This window comes from Bos javanicus, chromosome 17 (genome assembly GCF_032452875.1).
Source record: "Bos javanicus breed banteng chromosome 17, ARS-OSU_banteng_1.0, whole genome shotgun sequence".
Lineage (NCBI taxonomy): Eukaryota > Metazoa > Chordata > Mammalia > Artiodactyla > Bovidae > Bos > Bos javanicus.
Window position 1 is genome coordinate 73,118,089 of NC_083884.1, and position 18,940 is coordinate 73,137,028.

At 63.6% G+C, this 18,940-nt stretch overlaps 1 protein-coding gene across 2 annotated transcripts; it reads left to right on the top strand.

Annotated features, from left to right (window-relative positions):
- The first annotated feature begins 300 nt into the window (after positions 1 to 300).
- TANGO2 (transport and golgi organization 2 homolog) lies at positions 301 to 18,626 on the top strand. Of its 2 annotated transcripts, none has more exons than XM_061385745.1 (9): positions 301 to 363; positions 7,839 to 7,932; positions 10,843 to 10,931; positions 13,896 to 14,015; positions 14,402 to 14,516; positions 15,009 to 15,079; positions 16,965 to 17,118; positions 17,411 to 17,515; positions 17,828 to 18,626. In XM_061385745.1, the coding sequence occupies exons 2-9, from the start codon at positions 7,877 to 7,879 to the stop codon at positions 17,946 to 17,948; spliced, it is 831 nt and encodes a 276-aa protein (XP_061241729.1). In that variant the 5' UTR covers positions 301 to 363; positions 7,839 to 7,876; the 3' UTR covers positions 17,949 to 18,626. The 2 variants fall into 2 exon arrangements, with proteins under 2 accessions (XP_061241729.1, XP_061241730.1); XM_061385746.1 differs by lacking the exon at positions 301 to 363 and adding an exon at positions 530 to 614.
- The last annotated feature ends 314 nt before the right edge of the window (positions 18,627 to 18,940 follow it).

Below are 18,940 nucleotides of genomic sequence, written 5' to 3' on the forward strand. Positions count from 1 at the left end.
ACTGGGGAGGCGGGGAGGCAGCCCCCAAGTGCGCACCCTGCGGAGCCTCCTGTAGGGCCCTGTGCGGCGCTGGCCAGGGACGTGTCCACGAGGGTAGTAGGGCTGCGGGCCGGCACCTTCCAGCCCGCTGGGGTCACGAGGCGCCCCCAGGCGCTTGGCGCAGCCCCGGGGGCGGGGCGCCGGGAGGTGCAGTCCGGAGCGACGGCGTGGACAGCCAATGGTGCCCGGGCTCGCGCCTCGATGCCCCGCCCCCTGGCCTGGCTGCCCAATGGCGAGCACGCGGACAGCGGGGGTGGGGCCCGGGCCGTGGCGGCTGCGGCGCGCGGGCGCGGCACCCGGAAGTCGGCGGCCGCGGCGGAGGCGGTGAGTGTCAGCCGGGATGCGGGAGGCGGGCGGCACTCCCCGCGGGGCGCGGGGCTCGGACTCAGCAGTGGCCACCGCGCCCGCCCCAATTTCCCCTTCTCGAAGCGGTGATTGCCCGTCCAGTGCCTGGTCCGGTCGGAGACCGAGCCGACCCCAGCCGGAGAGTCCCTCGCGTTCCTGAAACCACGTTTCCAGTGTCCCCGCCTGGACGGGGCGCGGGCCTCGCAGGCCCGGCCGGTGTCCCTTCCAGGGTGGGTGGGCTACGCGGCGGTGGGCCGGGGAGCCCTGAGTCACGCTGCTCCCTCCCTGCGCCCTGCTGCAGGGGATAGCTGATGCCTGTCCGGGGAGGCAGCCGGGGCCATGTCATAAGCGCTCCTGGACAGGCTTTCCTGGGCTGGCTCGGTCGTCAGGCCCTCCTCATGGGAGTTCAGGGCAAGGGGCTGGACAGGGCTGCACCCTGGGTAAGGCCCTGTAGCCACTGGTTTTGAAGACACTCCTGCTCCAGCAGCCCCGGGCGCCTCTGGGCTACAGATCTGGCATGGGCCTTCTGCCCTTGGACAGCTCCTGAGGCCCAGCCGGCCTCTGCTGGGGCAGTCTCATGGTCAGCCAGGCCTGCCCTGCTCTCCTGCTGCGGGCCTGCCCACCCGTGTGTTGCTTTTTTGGTCTCGGTGGACAAGGGATGGAGCTGTGAGGGGTGCCTGCAGCCGGGAGCTCGTGGGAACGGCTTTCTGCTGCTTGCTCCTTGTCCTCTGGGCAGCCTTTCAGGGCAAGTGTCAGATGACAGCATTCACAATGAAGAAAACTCAGGCTGAGGGCCAGTGTTGTCCCCAAGGTCACTCAGAGCCAGGCTGGCCTGTCCTCCCGAGCCCCTCTCCCAGAAGCCTTCCTGCCTTGGGTGACCTGTTGGGTGGGGTGGGATGAGAGGGTGGGCGTGTTGGCAGGTGGACAGAACAGAGCCTCCGCTCCTCCTCCCTGGGGCCCAGGGCTCCCGGTGGGCGGAGCGTGCTGTCCTGGCACCCCCACCTGTTGGGACCCCTGACCGCTGGCTGCAGAGGCACGCGTGCCCCAGTACTGTGGCTTCGCGTCACCGGTGTGTCGGCAGGACGCGGGCCGCTCGGACCAGGCCTCCGGCCGTCTGCTCTGCCGCACTGCCCCGTCCCTGAGCTGTTAGGACGGCCTCGCTCGTCCTCTGTGTGTTCATTTCTGGGCTGTCACTTAGGTTGTGCTTCACCGCGGTACAGTCACGTGTGGCGTCCTGGGGACTTAATCCTGTGCTGGCTGCGGCTCTAGAAGGCCCCTGCTGGCAGCTTGGTGCCCTGCGTGCTGCTTCTGAGGGTCTGTCTGTGGCCCCAGGCAGGGAGGCCACTGCAAGTGGGGCCACACTCGTCACTGACACCCTGGGTGTGTGAGTAAGGCTGTGTCAGCCAGTGTGTGAGGACAATTGGTTGGTCTGGACCTTGGGGTTTGGTGATGGCTCTGAGATAACAAGGTCGCCCCCGGGCCACTGACTTCCCTTTTCCGGGTATTGGTGCAGCTGTGTTCCCTCCTTGACTTTCTTTCTGGGTTGCAGAGTGATGGATACACGCTTCACAGTGAAGAGGCCCAGGCCCCACCCCCTGGTGTGTCTGCCGGGTCCTCAAGACCATGCGCAGTAGAAGTACTTGGTTCCACACTCCTTTCAGGGGCTGGTGGGAGTGCCCCCTTCCTCCCCTGTTGACCCCTCGAGCCGCAGGGCTAGCCCCTGGCTTGTGGGGAAGCCTGTTCCTGGGGGGGATGGGGACCAAAGTGCAGAGTGAGCAGCGTGCACCGTGACTCCCTGTGTCCCTTGTTGGTGTTGCTCTTTTGAACCCTGAAGGGACAATGACACTCGCTGTGAGGCTGCATGAGTGCCAGTTCTAAGATCTCAGGAAACATTGTCGCCGTAGAAAATGCATCCTCATGAAATGCTACTTATCAGCCAGAGCTGCAGAGCTGGGTTGTGGAGTCCTGGGCGGGGAGGGGGCGCGGTGGGCGGTGGCGGGGTGGGCAGCTGACTGCTCTGAATGATTAGTTTAGGCTGGCAGGGCGTGTGTCCCCGTGTGTTTATGTCGTGTGCTGGCAGCCGCCACGGAGTCACGCGTCACATGTCACTTGTGAGCAGCTCCTGCCTGGAGCTCCGAGCTCCGCCCCGCCTGAGGGCGGGATGCCCGGAGCCTGGGCTCCAGGCCAGATGGGCTGGCTGGCTGGTCTTTGATCGCCTTCCACCAAGAGTGTGCAGTGCCGAACAGAAGGAGTGCCGACCCCAGGGCTCGGTCACCCCTGCCCAGAGCCCTGGGGAGCAGCTGGAGGAGGCTGACTGCCAGGCCCTGGATCCCTCCCCTGCGCACACCCCCCCAGCCCCTGCCGCTTGCATACCTGAGTCCCCCACTCCTGGCTCCTCTGGCCAGTGCACCCCCTTGTGTCCAGGTGTTTCCCCTTGTGTCCAGGCGTGCCCCCTTGTCCGGGTGTGTCCCCTTGTCCCCAGGTCCACCCCCTTGTCCCTGGGTGTGCCCCTTTGTCCCCGGGCGTGCCCCCTTGTATCCGAGTGTTTCCCCTTGTCTGGGTGTGCCCCCTTGTGTCCGGGTGTTTCCCCTTGTCCAGGCGTGCACCCTTGTGTCTGGGCGTGCCCCCTTGTGTCCGGGTGTGCCCCGCTTGTCCAGGTGTTTCCCCTTGTCCGGGTGTGCCCCCTTGTGTCTGGGTGTTTCCCCTTGTATCCGAGTGTTTCCCCTTGCATCCGGGCGTGCCCCCTTGTGTCCGGGTGTTTCCCCTTGTCCGGGCATGCACCCTTGTGTCTGGGCGTGCCCCTTTGTGTCCGGGTGTGCCCCGCTTGTCCAGGTGTTTCCCCTTGTCCGGGTGTGCCCCCTTGTGTCTGGGTGTTTCCCCTTGTCCGGGTGTGCCCTCTTGTGTCCGGGTGTTTCCCCTTGTCCGGGTGTGCCCTCTTGTGTCCGGGTGTTTCCCCTTGTGTCCGGGTGTGCCCTCTTGTGTCTGGGTGTTTCCCCTTGTCCGGGCGTGCCCCCTTGTGTCCGGGTGTGCCCTCTTGTGTCTGGGTGTTTCCCCCTTGTGTCCGGGTGTGCCCTCTTGTGTCTGGGTGTTTCCCCTTGTCCGGGTGTTTCCCCTTGTCCGGGTGTACCCTCTTGTGTCCAGGCATGCGCCCTTGCATCTGGGCGTGCCCCCTTGTGTCCAGGTGTGCCCCGCTTGTCCAGGTGTTTCCCCTTGTCCGGGTGTGCCCCCTTGTATCCGAGTGTTTCCCCTTGTCCGGTGTTCCCCCTTGACCTGGTGCCTCTTTGCCTTTTCAGCTGAGGGTGCAGGCCCCCACCCCAGCCAGCAGCCACCTGAGCACGTGGGTCCTTGTGCAAACTCTTGGCTGCTGGCCACTCCGAGCCGGGGCTGGATCTGGCCTCCCCGGTCTGCTGAGAACCCCTCTTCCTGCCTGCCCCTGGAACAGCTCAGAGCCTATGGGGAAGACAGCGGGGTCTGTCGTGGTCTTCTTGTGGGCAGCTTTCCTGGAGGGTGCTCCGGCTCCCCCAGGAAGGGCACCCGTTCCAAGTGGCCAGCATGTGGGATGGCGTGGAGTGAGCCCCGTGGCCGCCACCCAGATCAGGGTGTGGACCCGCCACCAGCATGAGACTGGGAACCCCTGTGGGTCCCGGACAGGCAGGCTGGCCCCCAGCTCCGCCAGTGGACTTCCTCACCCATGTGACTTCACGAACGTGGGCGCCTGGCGTGCCCGATCTGTCAGCGTCAGCGGCTTCTGTGAAAGGCTGAGCAGGAGACCCCTGCCCGAGACAGCTCAGCGTGTGCTGAAGCTCGGGGCCCAAAGGGTCGCATGGTGGGCGTCCAGGGAGGCCCGGTGGTGCAGATGGGACACTGTCCACTGGGGAGCACGGGGGTCCCTGGCTCACACCTCCCACCCGGGCAGACATGTCCGAGAATGGAGCCCAAAGGCAGCCATGCCTGGAGCTCAGGAGAAAGGGGTGTTGCTCAGGGACGAGGGGGCACGTCCCGTGCAGCTTGGATGGAGAGACACGCTCTGGGAGGACAGGCAGGTTTGCACGGGGGCAGCTCGGGCAGCGGGCAGGGCCACCCCCCAGCCACTGCGCTGCGGGACAGCGGCCAGCAGACGCACGGAGCACCTCTTACCACAGGGGATGCAGACTGACGGCCAGTGGGCAGGAAGATGGGGTGGCGGGGTCCTGTGTGAGTGATGACCCCGGCGTGCACCCGTACTTTGCCAAGAAAGGTCTGGCAGCACACAGCCAACGGGAAACTCCTAGGTGACCGGGGATGCCGCCCCCTACCCACCGGGTGTTCAGCCATCTCTCAGTCTCCAAGCTGTGGTCCTGGGCGGCCTCCCCTCTTCAGCCCAGGCCGCCATCTGGGGGCTTCCTTCCCTGGGGAACGCTCTGGGGCCTAGCTGCACCCCCAGCGGGACGCACGTGGGCTCAGCAACGACACTGCTGAGCACTTGGTGTGGGAGGAGCCTGCCTGGGAACACACTGCTGCTGTCCTTGCACCGCCTGTGGCCTTGGGGCCCACGCTGCTTCCAGGTTCGCGTGTCCCGAGCCCAGAGAGCTGAGTTCCGTGGCAGCCGCCCCATCAGTGGGGACCCTACCCCCCGGCCTGGGTCCCCCTGGCCACCCTGCTTGCCGTGGGCTGAGCCCCCTCGCCTGCAGAGGGTGGGCGGCTGGTGTCCAACTGTGGCTGGCACCCCTGGAAGGGGGCTGTCAGCACCGTGGCCCCCCTGCCCACCGGGCTGGATGGCTTCCTCCAGCGCCCGGTACCCCCAGCTTCGCCCATCTCCATGTGTCCACTCCGGCCTGGGACCTTCCTGCCCGCCCGGCCCTCGGGGCTGTGCCAGGACTGCAGAGTTCCAACTTCTCAGGCTGCCCTGGGCCTGTGGGCACCCTGGGCTGCAGGTGGAGCTGGGCTAGGCGGGGTGGGGACCCCCCGAGAGGGCCAGGAACGGCGTCCCCCAGTGCCCTCAGTCCAGTGCCCTTCAGGATGACCTTGTCCTGACTCCAGCCTTGGTGTCACTCGGAGAGGAGGAGTCCCGGCTCACCTGGAGCACTGCGACCTTGAGCCCTCAGCTTGCCGCCCGCCCCTGACCTCAGAAGTCTCTGGAAGCAAGCGGAGGGGAGCGCCTGGGTGCCCCGCCGCGCGGCTGTGGCGGGATGCCAGTGCAGTGTCCAGGGCTTGCTCTGGGAGCCCTGGACGGCAACGGGGCCGTCAGGGAGGACTCAGACCCAGAGCGGGTGTGAGGAGGGCGTGGGGGCGGGGAGAGGGGCCAGGGCAGCAGGCCTCCTGAGTGGGGGGTGAGGGACTGGAGAGAAAGGCAGTTCCTGATGGTCCCCTCCCCAGGGGCTGGCTTTCCTCCGGCCCCTCCTTCCTGATGACTGCGTCTGCACCAAGGCCACAGCCCTGGGCCCGCGCCCACACCTGCCTGGAGACCCGCTGCGGCCTTCCTGGGACCGGGAGCCCTGCTCACCGCTGCATCCTGGGGGCTCGTCTACCCCCGCCCCAGGTGGCTCGGACGCGGGGGCCCTGTAGCAGAGGGGCTCTGGGTCCGGCCTGTGCTCAGCAGTGGCTGGTGGGCCCCCGAGCCCGGCACGCAGCCTGGGCTGGGCGTGGCGGGCGAGGGCAGGCCAGGGGAGGCACATTCGGCGTGGCATGTTCCTGGTGTGTTCCCTCCGTTCTGGCGGGGCTCCTCCCGCAGTCTGTGCCAGCCTGGCCGCCGCAGATGGCCCTGGCCCACCCGCTCAGGGCATCCGTGTGTCTGGGGGTGAGCAGCCCCCGGGTGGGCAGGGGTCTGTGTCTTGGATGTGCACGCTGGTCACGGGGCAGGTGGGATGCCAGGGTTCTGAGGCATCCGTGGCTGCCCGTCACCCTGCCCTGCCTCCTGGGTGATCCTGCTGACTGTCCCATCTTCCGTGTCTGACCTGCCCGTGCCGAGGGGCTCGCCGACCAGGGATCAAACCCGCGTGCCTGTGTTGGGTGTGCAGGGAGGTCCCTGAGGCTGCTGCTTCCAGAGGATCTTTCCGGTGCTGGGAGGCCCCCGGCGTCTTCTCCGCACACGTGTTCCCGAGCCCCTTTCCTGCACTCAGATGGGCGGGTCGTGGGGCGCGCGGGAGCCCTGCCACTTCTTGCTCGTGGTGCTCCATCTTGTTATGCGGGTCTTTCCACTGTGCTGCTCTCTGTCCAGGAAATCATTCCAGAGACTCTCGGAAGTCTGGGATGAAGACGGAAACTTCAGTGTGCCCAGTGCCCAGGGGCACCGCCAGTGCAGACACCCCTCAGACCAAGTCCCTGGGCGCCCTGGGTGGCCCTGGCTCTGCACATGGAGCTTCTTAGAGACCGCCCCCCCCCCCATTTCTGTGCACCTAACCTGCCTAGCCCCCGTGTGGCCATGCAGACACACTGGGTCCCTGTTCCCTCAACCCCCCAAGGCCGCCAGAGCCCAGGTTGCACCATGGGTGGCCCCTGGGGCAGGAATGGGCACCGTTTGCTGCTCTCTTCTCTGGGTTTTTCTGTTCTCTCAGGTGTCAGCTAAATCCTGCATGACCTTGTCAGCTCTTGGCTTTGAGGATTTTCCATGTTTTTTCAAGCGTTTTGAGTCACTTTTACCAAGGAGGTTGGTCCCAATGGTCTGCCCACAGAATGGGGATTGCCGGGCACTCCCGGGACGATGGACACCAGTGCCCCTGATGGGCAGGGACCTGGCCCGTCCACACTACCCCCAGGCCCCTCTGTGTGGGCGCTTCGTGTGGTGCGGTGCCCTGGGCTCCTGCACACGGCACTGGTCACCACAGCTGCACCTCCCCTGCACGGCCACGGCGCCTTACTGAGGGCAGAGGTTGGTGGGCTGGGCCATCAGCACACCTGTGCCTGGACAAGCACGGGGCTGAGTCCTGGAGGTCCCACCGGGCCCGTGGGCACCGCCGGGGAGAGTTCCGGGTGCACCCAGCGCCTGGCGGCCACCCCAGACCCGTGAGCAGAGTGAGGGGAGGGGGCACGGAAGGCCACGAGCTGGGCGGCTGCCGCGTGGCTCTGCATTGCGGTCGCGGCCGTGGTGCTGGCCGTGGGCTCCAGCCTTCCTTGGCGACTCCATGCGGGGCGGCCAGGGCTCCCTCATCGCTTGCCTGCTTTGAAGGCGGGTCGGTGTGCTGGGAACGTCCTCCTGTGACTCCTGAGATGGGAGATCCTTTGTTTCAGGCCCCAGACCAGGGAGTGATCGCCGGCCACCAGGGCCAGCGAGGTCACCGGCCTCGGGGATGTGTCTGGCCGCTGCGCCAGAGCACGTTTACGGAGACGGGCAAGCACCGCAGCGTGCACCATGCAGGCCCCTCGTCCAGTGAGGGTCTGGGCACTGAGGCCGGCTCAGTTTGGGCAAGGGGGCGCTGCCGGATCAGGAGGTGGGCCTGTCATCTGCCATCCACTCAACACGTTTCCTTCTCCTGCAGAGCCCGTGACCTGTGGAGCCAAGCCCCCCTCGGGACTCATGTGCATCATCTTCTTTAAGTTCGATCCTCGCCCTGTTTCCAAAAATGCGTACAGGTAACCCCCCTGGCTGCACCTGCTGTCCCACTCGGTCTCAGGAGCCCGTGTGGGCACCGTGTGCGGGGTGGGGGCACAGGCTAGTGCCTGGGTCCCCCGACAGCAGCTGCTCAGGTGGGCCCCACAGGGGGTTCCTCCCAGGGCGGGGACCCCGCGTCGATGTGCAGAGGTGCTCAGACGCAGCCTCGGGAGATGGCCGCGTGGGCAAGACGGAGGGCGGAGTGGGCGTGCGCACAGCCCCTGCCCCCAGCTGGGGCCCCGGTGGCAGCAGGGCAGAGTGGCCGCGCGGGAGACTGGCCTGGGGGCTGGGGCCCTGGGCCAGCAAGCAGCCTGCGTGTTGAGGGCCGCCTGGGCGGGGGTCAGGGGAGCTGGGGGACCCACCGGAGCAGGCAGGAGGCTGAGGCCAGGGAGGGGATGCCGGCTCTGGGGAGCACCCCTCCGTCCTCCAGCTCCGTGGTGGGGACCCCCCTGACAGTGATCCACACAGAGAGGGAGGCTGGGTTGTGACCCCCAACCACAGATGAGTCACCGGTGCGGTTGCTGTGAAGTTGCCATTGTCCCAGGACCTGGGTCATTTCAGCTGCTTCTCAGATGCCTGACATGTGGCTGAGGTCACTCACTCCAGGCCAGGGAGTGAACGGTGCCCAGCGTCTCCTTCCTGCGGGGGAGTGGGCCGCAGGGCCTGGCTGGGGGCTGGGGGCTGGGGGCTGGCCCTCGACAGCCCCCAGCAGAGTGAGCTGGGAGTCGGGGTCCAGCCAGTGGACAGAGCCCCAGGGCTGTGTTTAGAGGGGCCGGGGTGCCTGGGGGCAGAGCCCGTCCTCCACCCTGGGCTGAGCCCCAGCTCGGGCTGGCACACTGGGTGGCCAGAGCTTTCTGGGCACTTGCTGGAAGTCTGCTCGATTGCACTGGCCACCGTCTGGGCCATGCCCTGAGCCAGGGAGTGAAAACCTCTCCCCAGCAGCGTCCCTCCGGTGCTCTCTGCTGACAAAACTGGGCCCACAGCCTCTGTGGAGCCCTGGGAAGGGTGGTGGTGGGCGCCGGTGCCGCGCTGCCAAGCTCTCCTAGGACTGGGCCCACAGTGCGAAAGTGCGTGTCCTGTGGGCTGTTCGGCGGAGCGCCCGTGGCGGTGTCGGGGGAGGGAGACAGCGTGGCTGGTGGGGGGCTGAGGTACATGTGGGGTCCTGGGGTATGTGAGTGGCTCAGCTGAGCAGCTCCAGGCCGAAGCCGCCTGGATCCCTCGTCTGCGCCCTGCACTGCACCCCTGGTTGCCGCCCCACAGCCCTGTTTTGGGGTACCCACCCCTCCTCACGTCACCTTCCATGGCCATCACCCCTGGGATGACCCCTCAGGTGCCCTCGGGTTTGGCCTGCCTCCCAGGCTGCGCACTCGGCCTCATGCACTGGTGTCAGACCCTCCTGGGGCTGGCCTTGGCTCAACACGCCCGCCCCACCCCCTGTGCCCTGCCTGGGTATGACCCTCCTGGGAGGTCGCAGCCTCTGTACCCCCCTGCCTGTTGTTGTCCAGCACTTGGAACCTCCATGTTTTGCCAAATGATGGAAGTCTTGAATGAGGTGACCCTGAGTTCACACGGGGGTGGGTGTGTCCTGGGGGGGCATCTGACCCCTGCTGCTCTTGGAGGGGCCCATGGCCAGAGCTTGCGGGTGGCCTCCAGGAGGAGAGTGATCCTGGCCCACAACAGGTGAGACCAGGCAGCCCGGTCCTGCGGCTTCAGGGGACTGACCCCTGCAGCAGCGGAGACCCCACGGGCCAGCACCTGCGTCGCCCCCGGGGCCCCAAGCTGAGCACCTGGCTGAGACGGTGGGTGGGTGTTGGGCTGCACACGCCAGTGTTCCCCACAAGCCAGTGTTCATGGAGTCAGGCGTCCATGCGAATGGTACTCTTGGAGAGTTTTGAGGATCTGACGACCGAATACGGGCTGGACCCCGGCCCAGTGCCAGCCCATGCCATGCTGCTCGGAGGGTCCCTCATCAGAAACAGACACTGGGTCTCGGAGCCTTCACGTCGGCCCTGCCCACTGATCACCACCTGTGTTTATAGTTGCTTCTGTTGCTGTTTTTGGGGTATTTGGGCCCTGCCAAGCCTCACTCAGGATTTTAGTTCCCTGATTAGGGATCCCACCACACCCCCCACAGCAGAGGCACAGAGTCTTAACCACTGGACTGCCAGGGAAGTCCCTCTAGAGCTTGGGGTAGTTTTGAATGTTCGTTTAGACCTACTGGGGAGGTTGTGTTTGCTGACCCTCGTGGCCATGGACTTCCTAGATCGAAACCCGAGAAACTGGAGGCAGAGGAACAGCTTGTTGTTTTTAGTCATTAAATCACGTGGGACTCTCTTGCAACTGCGTGGCGTGTACCCCTTAGGCTCCTCTGTCCATAGGGTTTCCCAGACAAGAGTACTGGAGCGGGTTGCCATGCCCTTCTCCAGGGGCTCTTTTCACGCAGTTATTTTAAATGGCAAAACTGACCAGAAACTTCTTTTTCGTACTTCAAAACCAGTGATCTGAAAACATCAACATGTTTTCTAGTTGCCAAAAAAATACTTGTTTGATTCATAATACTAAACAGGAAGAAAACACAGAGAAGTCCTCAGCTGTCCCTTCCAGAGACGCCCCAAAGTGCAGGAGGGAGCAGCCTGGGGACACCCTCAGCGCTGCCGGGGGTTTCACAGCGTGTCCTCAGGGAAGGGGCCCACGGCCCGGAGCAGGCACCTGGTGACCGGGGAGCGGGGCTGGGCCGAGTCCGCTTTCTCCTTCCCGGGGGTTTGCGGCCTGACTACTGAGGCGCCGTCGTCTTGGTAATGAGAGGAAAACCGCGGCTGTTCCGTCGAGACCGCCTGCCCATGCGAGACGCTCCAGTTCCCTCGAGACCCTTCTTCGTGCTCTCTCCTCAGGCTCATCCTGGCCGCCAACAGGGACGAGTTCTACCACCGGCCGGCCAGGGCCGCAGACTTCTGGGGGAGCAACAACGAGGTCCTCAGCGGTGAGTGTCTCCGCCCTCCACGCACCCAGGTGCCCCGGGGAAGCGGCCGGAAGGTGGGGGCTGTACCTGCATCCACCCTCCGCTGGGGCTGGTCTTGCACGAGTCTGTCCTGTCAGCCGCACGTGGTTATGGTGCCCTCGCGCACCCCTGGCCCCAGGGAGGGCCGCCGGAGTTCGGGGGCCGACGGGGGGCCTGTGGAGCAGACGGGCCTCTTGGGAGCAGCGCCCGGCACTGTGGGCGGGCCAGGGCCCTCAGACATCCGTGAAGGCTTCCGTGTGCCGAGTCGGGCAGAGGAGGCTGGGCACGGGAAGAAGGAGCAGGTCCTGCGGGAGGTGGGGAGAGCGCTGGGGGCGCAGTGGGCGGGCTGGCCCCTGCGCCCTGAGCTCTGGGCATGGCGGTCCTGTGTGTGGGGTCTTTGCCCGGGCTGGCCTGGCTTCCCAGAGGCCTGGGAGCCGCTGGAGGAGGACTGAGGGGAGCCCGTGAGCATGGCCAAGGAGCATCCTAGGTTTGGTGTTGTTCAGTCGCAGAGTCGTCACCAACTCTCTGTGACCCCATGGACTGCTGCATGCTATTGCCACCCTGTCCATCACCAACTCCCAGAGCTTGCTCAAACTCATGTCCATTGAATAGGTGATGCCATCCAACTATGTCATTCTCTGTCGTCCCCTTCTCCTGCCTTCAATCTTTCCCAGCATCAGGGTCTTTTTAAACGAGTCAGTTCCTTGCGTCAGGTGGCCAAAGTATTTGAGTTTCAGTTTCAACATCAGTTCTTCCAGTGAATGTTCAGGACTGATTTCCTTTAGGATGGACTGGTGGGATCTCCTTGCAGTCCAACGGGCTCTCAAGAGTCTTCTCCAACACCACAGTTCAAACACATCAATTCTTCGGCGCTCAGCCTTCTTTATGGTCCAACTCTCACATCCATGCATGACTACTGGGAAGACCATAGCGTTGACAATACAGACTTGTGTTGGCAAAGTGACGTCTCTGCTTTTTAATATGCTGTCTAGGTTTGTCATAGGTTTTCTTGCATCTTACCCAAAGGCTTTGCCTTTCGTGAGATTGTAAAGGTACCTTCCTCTGTGTGGTTCTGGAACCCTTCTGGTTTTGGTTATGCTTAGGTCTGTGACTTCTATAAAATGCCAGCCTGCCGGGTCTTCATTTGCTTGTGGTCACTCTTGGTCATTTGCAGAGAACCCTCACCCTTGCTTTTATGGTCGATTTACAGCGCTGCGCTGGCTTCTCCTGTTCGACACGGTGGCTCAGTTTTCCATGTGTACATGTGCATTCTTTTTCATATGTTTTATATGTGGTTTATCACATGACGTTGAGTCTGGTGTTCTGTGCTGTGCGGTAGGATCCCGTTTATTCCCCTGTGTACACGAGTTTGCCTCTGCTCACCCCAAACTCCCCTCCCGCCCTGGCAGCCACAGGTCTGTGCTCTGTGTCTGTGCTCTGTGTCTGTGCGTCTGTTGTCGCACGGGTAGGTTCGTCGGTGTCACATTCTGGCTCTGAGTGTTTACTTGGCTGTGCCGGGTCTCAGTTGTGGGTCGGGAATCTTTAGCTGCCACACGCAGCGTCTAGTTCCCTGACCAGGGATCGAACCTGGTCCCTCTACATTGGGAGCACAGTCTTAGCCACTGGGTCATATTTTAGATTCCACGTATGAGCCGTACCATGTGGTATTGGTCTTTCTTTGTGTGACTTAGTTCACTCAATATGACAATCTCTGGTTCACCCATGTTGCTGCAAATAGCATTATTTTGTGCTTCTTAGGCTGAATAGTGTTCTGTGGTATAAATACGCTGCATCTTCATGCATCTGATGATGGGCGTTGACTTTCTTTTGCACTGTGGCTGCTGTAAATAGCGCTGCAGTGAGCATCGGGCTGCATGGATCTCTCCGTGTTATTTTGTCCAGATATGCACCCCAGGAGTGGGCTTGTCGGATCTTATGGAAGTTCTGTGTTAGTGTTCTGGGGGCCTCTGTCCTGGACTTCATAGCGGCTGCACCAGAGTGCACTCCCCAGCGGTGTCGGACGGCTCCCTTCTGCCCGCGCTCTGGCAGAGCTCCTCTTGACCATGTGCGCGTCTGAGCGCCTAGCAGGGCTCTTCCTTCAGTCAGGTCTGCCTGACGTGCGTCCTCAGCACACACGTCTTTCCTGTAACGTTTTTCTATGTGTTTTGAAAATCATTTGCTGCTGTTGTAAATGATTAATTAAATTTTCATTTTCCAGTTCTTACTAGTATTTACTCATTAGTTATGGAAGGCTTTTTTTTTTTTTTGTAGATTCTCTTTGGATCTTCTTCACATACAAATAAGGGCAGTTTTATTTCAATACTTGTTCAGATCTTTCCCTCTTTTAGTTCTTCTACTATCGTAATTCCCCTGGGGGAGGATAAGGCAACTCACTCCGGTATTCTTGCCCGGTAAGTTCCATGGACAGAAGAGCCTAGCAGGCTATAGTCCATGGGGTCGCAAAGAGTAGGATGTGACTGAGCGATGTAGCACGTACTATAGCAATTTATTATTGTTGTAATAATAACGTGTTAATGATGTAGTTGTTTTCACCCCAGTCTTCAAGCAAAGTGACCCCGCCGGCCAGGAACTCACTGCTGGTGGCTGTGGCTACCTTGCCAGCCCAGGGGGGGCCCGTGGTTGTGGAGGGTGGCAGCAGGAGGGCTCCTAGTGAAGCCTGGTCCTGCCCAGGGACGACAGCCAGTGTCCCTGCACCTGGCTGGGGCCTGGCGCGGTTTCCGTGGCAGAGCTGGTGCTGTGTGCGCCCTGGCCTGACGCCCACCCAGGTGCCGGCACGTGTGCGCGGGCTGGGGCTCCCGGGGACAGCAGGTGTTGTCCCGGATGAAGGTCCCCCCACAGATCTGTGGGCCTGCAGGCTGCCTCGTCCCGCGGAGTCTGAGCCCCGGCCGGCCCCAGGGCTGCTGGCGACGCTGCCGTGTGTTGCAGGGCTGGACATGGAGGACGGCAAGGAGGGCGGCACGTGGCTGGGCATCAGCACGCGGGGCAGGCTGGCCGCGCTCACCAACTACTTGCAGCCGCGGCTGAACCACAATGCCCGGGGCCGAGGTACAGGGCTGGGGGCTCGCAGACGCCTGCAGGGGTGGGAGGCGGGGCGAGGAGAGGGGCCCTGCAGCCCCCTGGCTGGTGAAACCGGGAGCCACCTCAGCCTGGCCACAGCCTGGCTCCCGACCACTGTGTGGCCACCCCCGTCCTGTGCACACACGCTGTCTCCGACGTCCCCTTGTGCTGACCTCCCCGTGGGGGCTCAGCAGGGGATGCTCAGAGTCAGAGGCCTCCACACCCACCTCCTAGGCTACCGGTCAGCAAGGGAGGCGCAGGCCGGGGGGCTGTCGTCCCCGGGAGACAAGGGGGGCGCAGGCCGGGGAGCTGTCATCCCCGGGAAATAGGCTCAGTCCTGCCGCCCTTCCATGGGCGTGTGTCCCCTGCCACAGGTGAGCTCGTGGCCCAGTTCCTGACCTCGGACATGGACAGCTTGTCCTACCTAAAGAAGGTCTCGGCCGAGGGCCATCTGTACAACGGCTTCAACCTCATCGCGGCCGACCTGAGGTGGGTCTTCAGGCGGGGACGCCCCACCACCACCTGGGGCTGGGCTGAGGGCAATGAGGCAACCCCAGGTCCTCTGAGGGCTAGGGAGCTGTCTGTCGGCCTGTCTGGAGCTGCCAAGGGGCTGTGATGCCAGCCAAACCAGCCGTGGGCCCTGTGGGTAGAGGACCTGGGGCAAGGGGCATTCCCTGCCTGGGGTGCAGTGGGCAGCGAGGGGCAGGGGTGGGGGCCTGCCCCAAGGCGGTAGGAGCGGTTCACCTAGGGAGGCTGGGGCCCTGGAGCCCTGGGCGGCCGCCCTGGCTGTGAGGTTCAGGAGCTGGGCTGCTGGGCCCTGAGGGGGCCCTGGGGACGCAGTGGTCAGGTTGTGGACAGGCCCGTGTTGATGCACAGAGAGGTGTCGGGCTGGTCAGGCACAGGTAGTTCATAACAGGGGCGCCTGTGTGGAAGGGTGTGGCCCCCGTGGCCCTGGCTGACCCTCTCTGCCCTTGGCTGCAGCGCAGAGAAGGGAGACGTCATTTGCTACTACGGAAACCGGGGGGAGCGGGAGCCTGTTGTCCTGGCGCCAGGTGAGGCTGCCCCGGCGGGCGGTGCAGGGTGGGCTGCTCCCCTGGGGGCCCCTTGCCGCCTCCCGGGCCCGGGGCTCTGCCGGGGTCTCTCCTCCGCTGTTCGCAGCCGTTCGTGCCCCTGTGGCCCGTGGTGGCTGTGGCCTCACCTGGCCCACAGGCGGGCTGCTTCTGCCCGTGCAGAGCCGCTGGTGCTCCCAGTTCTGTGACCCCTGTGGCAGCGCCGGGACCCCGCCGCTGCCCTCAGCCACGCCCAGAGAGGCTGCTCATCTGCGAATCGCTGCTGGGACAAAATTCTTGTCACCTCTCCACTGCTGTGTCATCCCAGAGCCTCCCCCCGCCCCGATCCCTGTCGCTTTCTGTTTCTTTAAAAAGTTGCATCTTTTTATTTATTCATTTCTGGCTGTGCTGGGTCTCCCTTGCTGCTTGGGCTTTCCCTAGTTGTGGCGAGCGGGGCTGCTCCCCACGGTGGCTTCCCTTCTTGCGAAGCAGGGGCTCTAGGGCAGGCCCCGTAGTTGTGGCGCAGGGGCAGAGATGCTCCACAACACGTGGGGTCTTCCCAGGTCAGGGATCGAACCCCTGTCTCCTGCATTGGCAGGTGGATTCTTTACCACTGAGCCACCAGGGAAGCCCTCCATGTTACTTTAAAAGAAAAAAAGGAACTGCTTCATCGAGCCATGCGTGCAGCATCCAGCCCACCCATTAGAGCATGGCTTTGGTCGTTTTCACTGTCTCCAAAGTGGTGCAGCCGTCACCAAAATCCAGCTCCAGAAGGGACGCTCCCCACCCCAGGGCTGGCAGTTACCCCCAGCCCTGGACACCACCGTCTGCTTTCTATCGCTGTGGGTTTGCCCATTCTGCACGACTTATGTAGACAGGCGCAGACAGTACCAGCCTTTTGTGTCTGGCCTTTCCCTTTGGGGAACACTTTCAAGGTTCGCCCTTCCGTGGTGTGAGGGTTCCGTTCCTTTTTGTGACTGAATAGTATTCCGTCCTGTGGGTTTTCTGCCTCGTTTATCCCTTGCCCAGTGAAGGACACTTGGTTGTCCCTGTTAATTGGCTGCTGTGAATGTTGGTTCCACATTTTAGCGTGGGTACCTTCATCTCTCTTATGTGGGTAGTTCGAGTGGAGTTGGCAGATTGTAAAGTAACTGAACGTTTGATGAATTGCCAGGCTGCTTCCCAAAGCAGCTGCACCGTTTTGCATTGCGAGCAGCAACTTTACGCGTCTCGCCAGGACTTGTCACTGGCCGACTTCTCGTCGCCTCTGTCCCCAGCGCGATGTGGTCGCACTGTGGCCTTGGTGTGCATTTCCCTGGTAGTTAATGACATTGAGCAACTTGCCACCTGCTTGTTGGTCGTTCTTGTGTCTTATTTGGAGAAATGTCTACTCAAGTCCTCTCCCTATTTTTCAGCTGGGTCATCTTTCTGTTACTGAATCGCAAGAATTATCTTATGTGTTCTGAATACAAGTTTCCTATCAGACATTTGACTTTTCTGATGTTCTCTTCCACCCTGTCTTCCTGCTTTCCCGCTGCTGTCTCCTGAAGCAAGGAGTCATTTTAAATTGTGATGACGTCCAGTTTACGTGTTGGCACCTGGGGCTTCCTAGGGTCGGGCTCCCTGACCTCGGCTGACCCTGGCGGGCAGCCTCCTGGCCTGAGGCTGTGGGGGTCCCAGCCTGAACCTTCTCAGGTGTACCCCACCTCGGGCTCCCCCGACTTAGGGACAGACCTTATCCTGGTGTTGATTCTGATCACCCGAGCCCTCCCCACAACCAGCCCTGGCAAGTTCCTAGAGACAGAGGCGTGCAGAGAAGGGGTGGGTGGGTGGAGTGTGGGTCACAGTCCCCCACCCCCACGCTGGCAGAACCCCCGGCCTCCTGCAGGGACCTATGGGCTGAGCAACGCGCTGCTGGAGACGCCCTGGAGGAAGCTGTGCTTCGGGAAGCAGCTCTTCCTGGAGGCCGTGGAGCGGGGCCGGGAGCTCCCCAGGGATGCGCTGGTGGCCCAGCTCCTAGCTGTGCTCAGCAATGACGAGGCGTGAGTGCCCCCTGCACACACACGGAGGCTCTGCGAGCCGGTCGCTTCCATCTGTGGGGCCTGCGTGGTCGAGCCCCGGGCAGCCCTGGGGGCCCTGACACAGGGACAGGCTGGCAGTCGCTGTCCCGTGGCCCCCACAGCGGAGCCCCTAGTAGCAGGTTGAGTAGGGGTTCTGGGCCCTGACCTGGGACGTGCAGGGAGCAGCTTGTGTGGTTCCCCCACCCAGTCTGGTGGACTCCCGGGCACTGCAGGGCTGCGAGCTGGCAGCAAGAACGCCGCCTCTGTCCTTCAGGCAGCTGCCAGACCCAGCCATCGAGGCCCAGGGCAGGGAGTATGTGCGACCCATCCTCAGCAAGTACGCGGCTGTGTGCGTGCGCTGCCCGGACTACGGCACCAGGTAGGACGGGCAGGCACAGGTGCTGCCTCCGCCCCGGGGGGCCCACCTCCCCAGCCCCTCCTGCCACCTCCCTGGCTGGGAGCCCTGGGCGTTCAGCCTCGTCAGCCCAGGGCCCACCCGCCGAGTGGTGGCGGGGTGGTCCCGCTGGGCAGAAACCTGTGGGGCCCCCAGCTCAGTGCCCCCCCCCCCACCCCGGCCCAGAGGCGCTGGGCCTGAGCGCCCTGAGACCGGACCAAGCCAGGGCCCATCGAGGCCCCTCCCACCTTGGATCTGCACCTTTCGGGGCTGAACATGGGCCCTGCACTCTTTCAGGACCAGCACGGTCATCCTTGTGGATGCAGATGGGCACGTGACCTTCACGGAGCGCAGCATGCTGGGCTCGGACCCCACCCGCTGGGAGACCACTACCCATGAGTTCCGGCTGCAGAGCTAGCCCGCAGCCGCTGTGGCTGGGGCTCCCGGGAGGCCCTGTCACAGGTACTGCCCGTGAGCCGGCCAGCGTTCCCCAGGGCAGAGCCCTTTGTGTGAACCGTCTGCATCCTTAGGTCTAGCTCGGGGTCCAGCCTTGGGCCCTGGAGATGACAGCGGCCTGCAGTCAGGGTGCTGGGCCTCCCCTGCCCGTGTGCAGAGCCCCATGTGACACACGTCATGCAGGTGTGCACACACTGCAGGCCATAGGCATGTGTACACACGCTCAGACGCACAAATGCTCCAGGCGTGCCACCCACAAGAGCCGGCCCCACGACGAGTGCCTCTCACCCTTGTGTGCTTCGTCCTGTGAGTCTCGCCACGATCCAGACACGACAGTGGACGTCCGCTTCAGAGCAGCCCCTCCTATCCTGGCCATGGTCCACGCTGACCCCGGCCCTGCTCCTGGAAGGGGACGGGCCCTCTGGAGGGATGAAAGCCTCTCCCTAGGTAGACACAGCCTGGGGCCACCCACAACGGGTGTCCATGCGCACTGCGCTGCCCGGGGCTCCCAGCTCGAGGCAGGCCCGTCTCAGGGAGGGCACACAGAGGCCCCTGCCGTTCTCCTTCTCCCGAAGAACTAAATGGCATAGGACCCTGTACGTGAATGGGGGATGCTGACAATAAAACTGAGGCCAGTGCATTCCACGCCTTGACTGTGAGACAGGGTGCCCGTGTGGGCTGGGGCGCCGCCCTTCTGGTCCACAGACTCCGGTGCAGGTGGGCGCCCTGCACCCCGGGGGCCGTGGGGTCAGGCCTGCGGAGGCCCGCGGGTGCTGGGGGCTGTGCGCCAGCTGAGGGGGCAGTGGCGTCCATCCCCGCGCAGCCCCGGGCCCTGGTTTTGGACAAGCACCCTGGCGCTCCTGTCCCCAGCTGGGGCTGGGCATCTGGAGTCCTGCGTCCAGTGTGGGCACCCAGCTTCCCTCCGCCTTGGCGGCCGACCCCCGACCTGGCTTC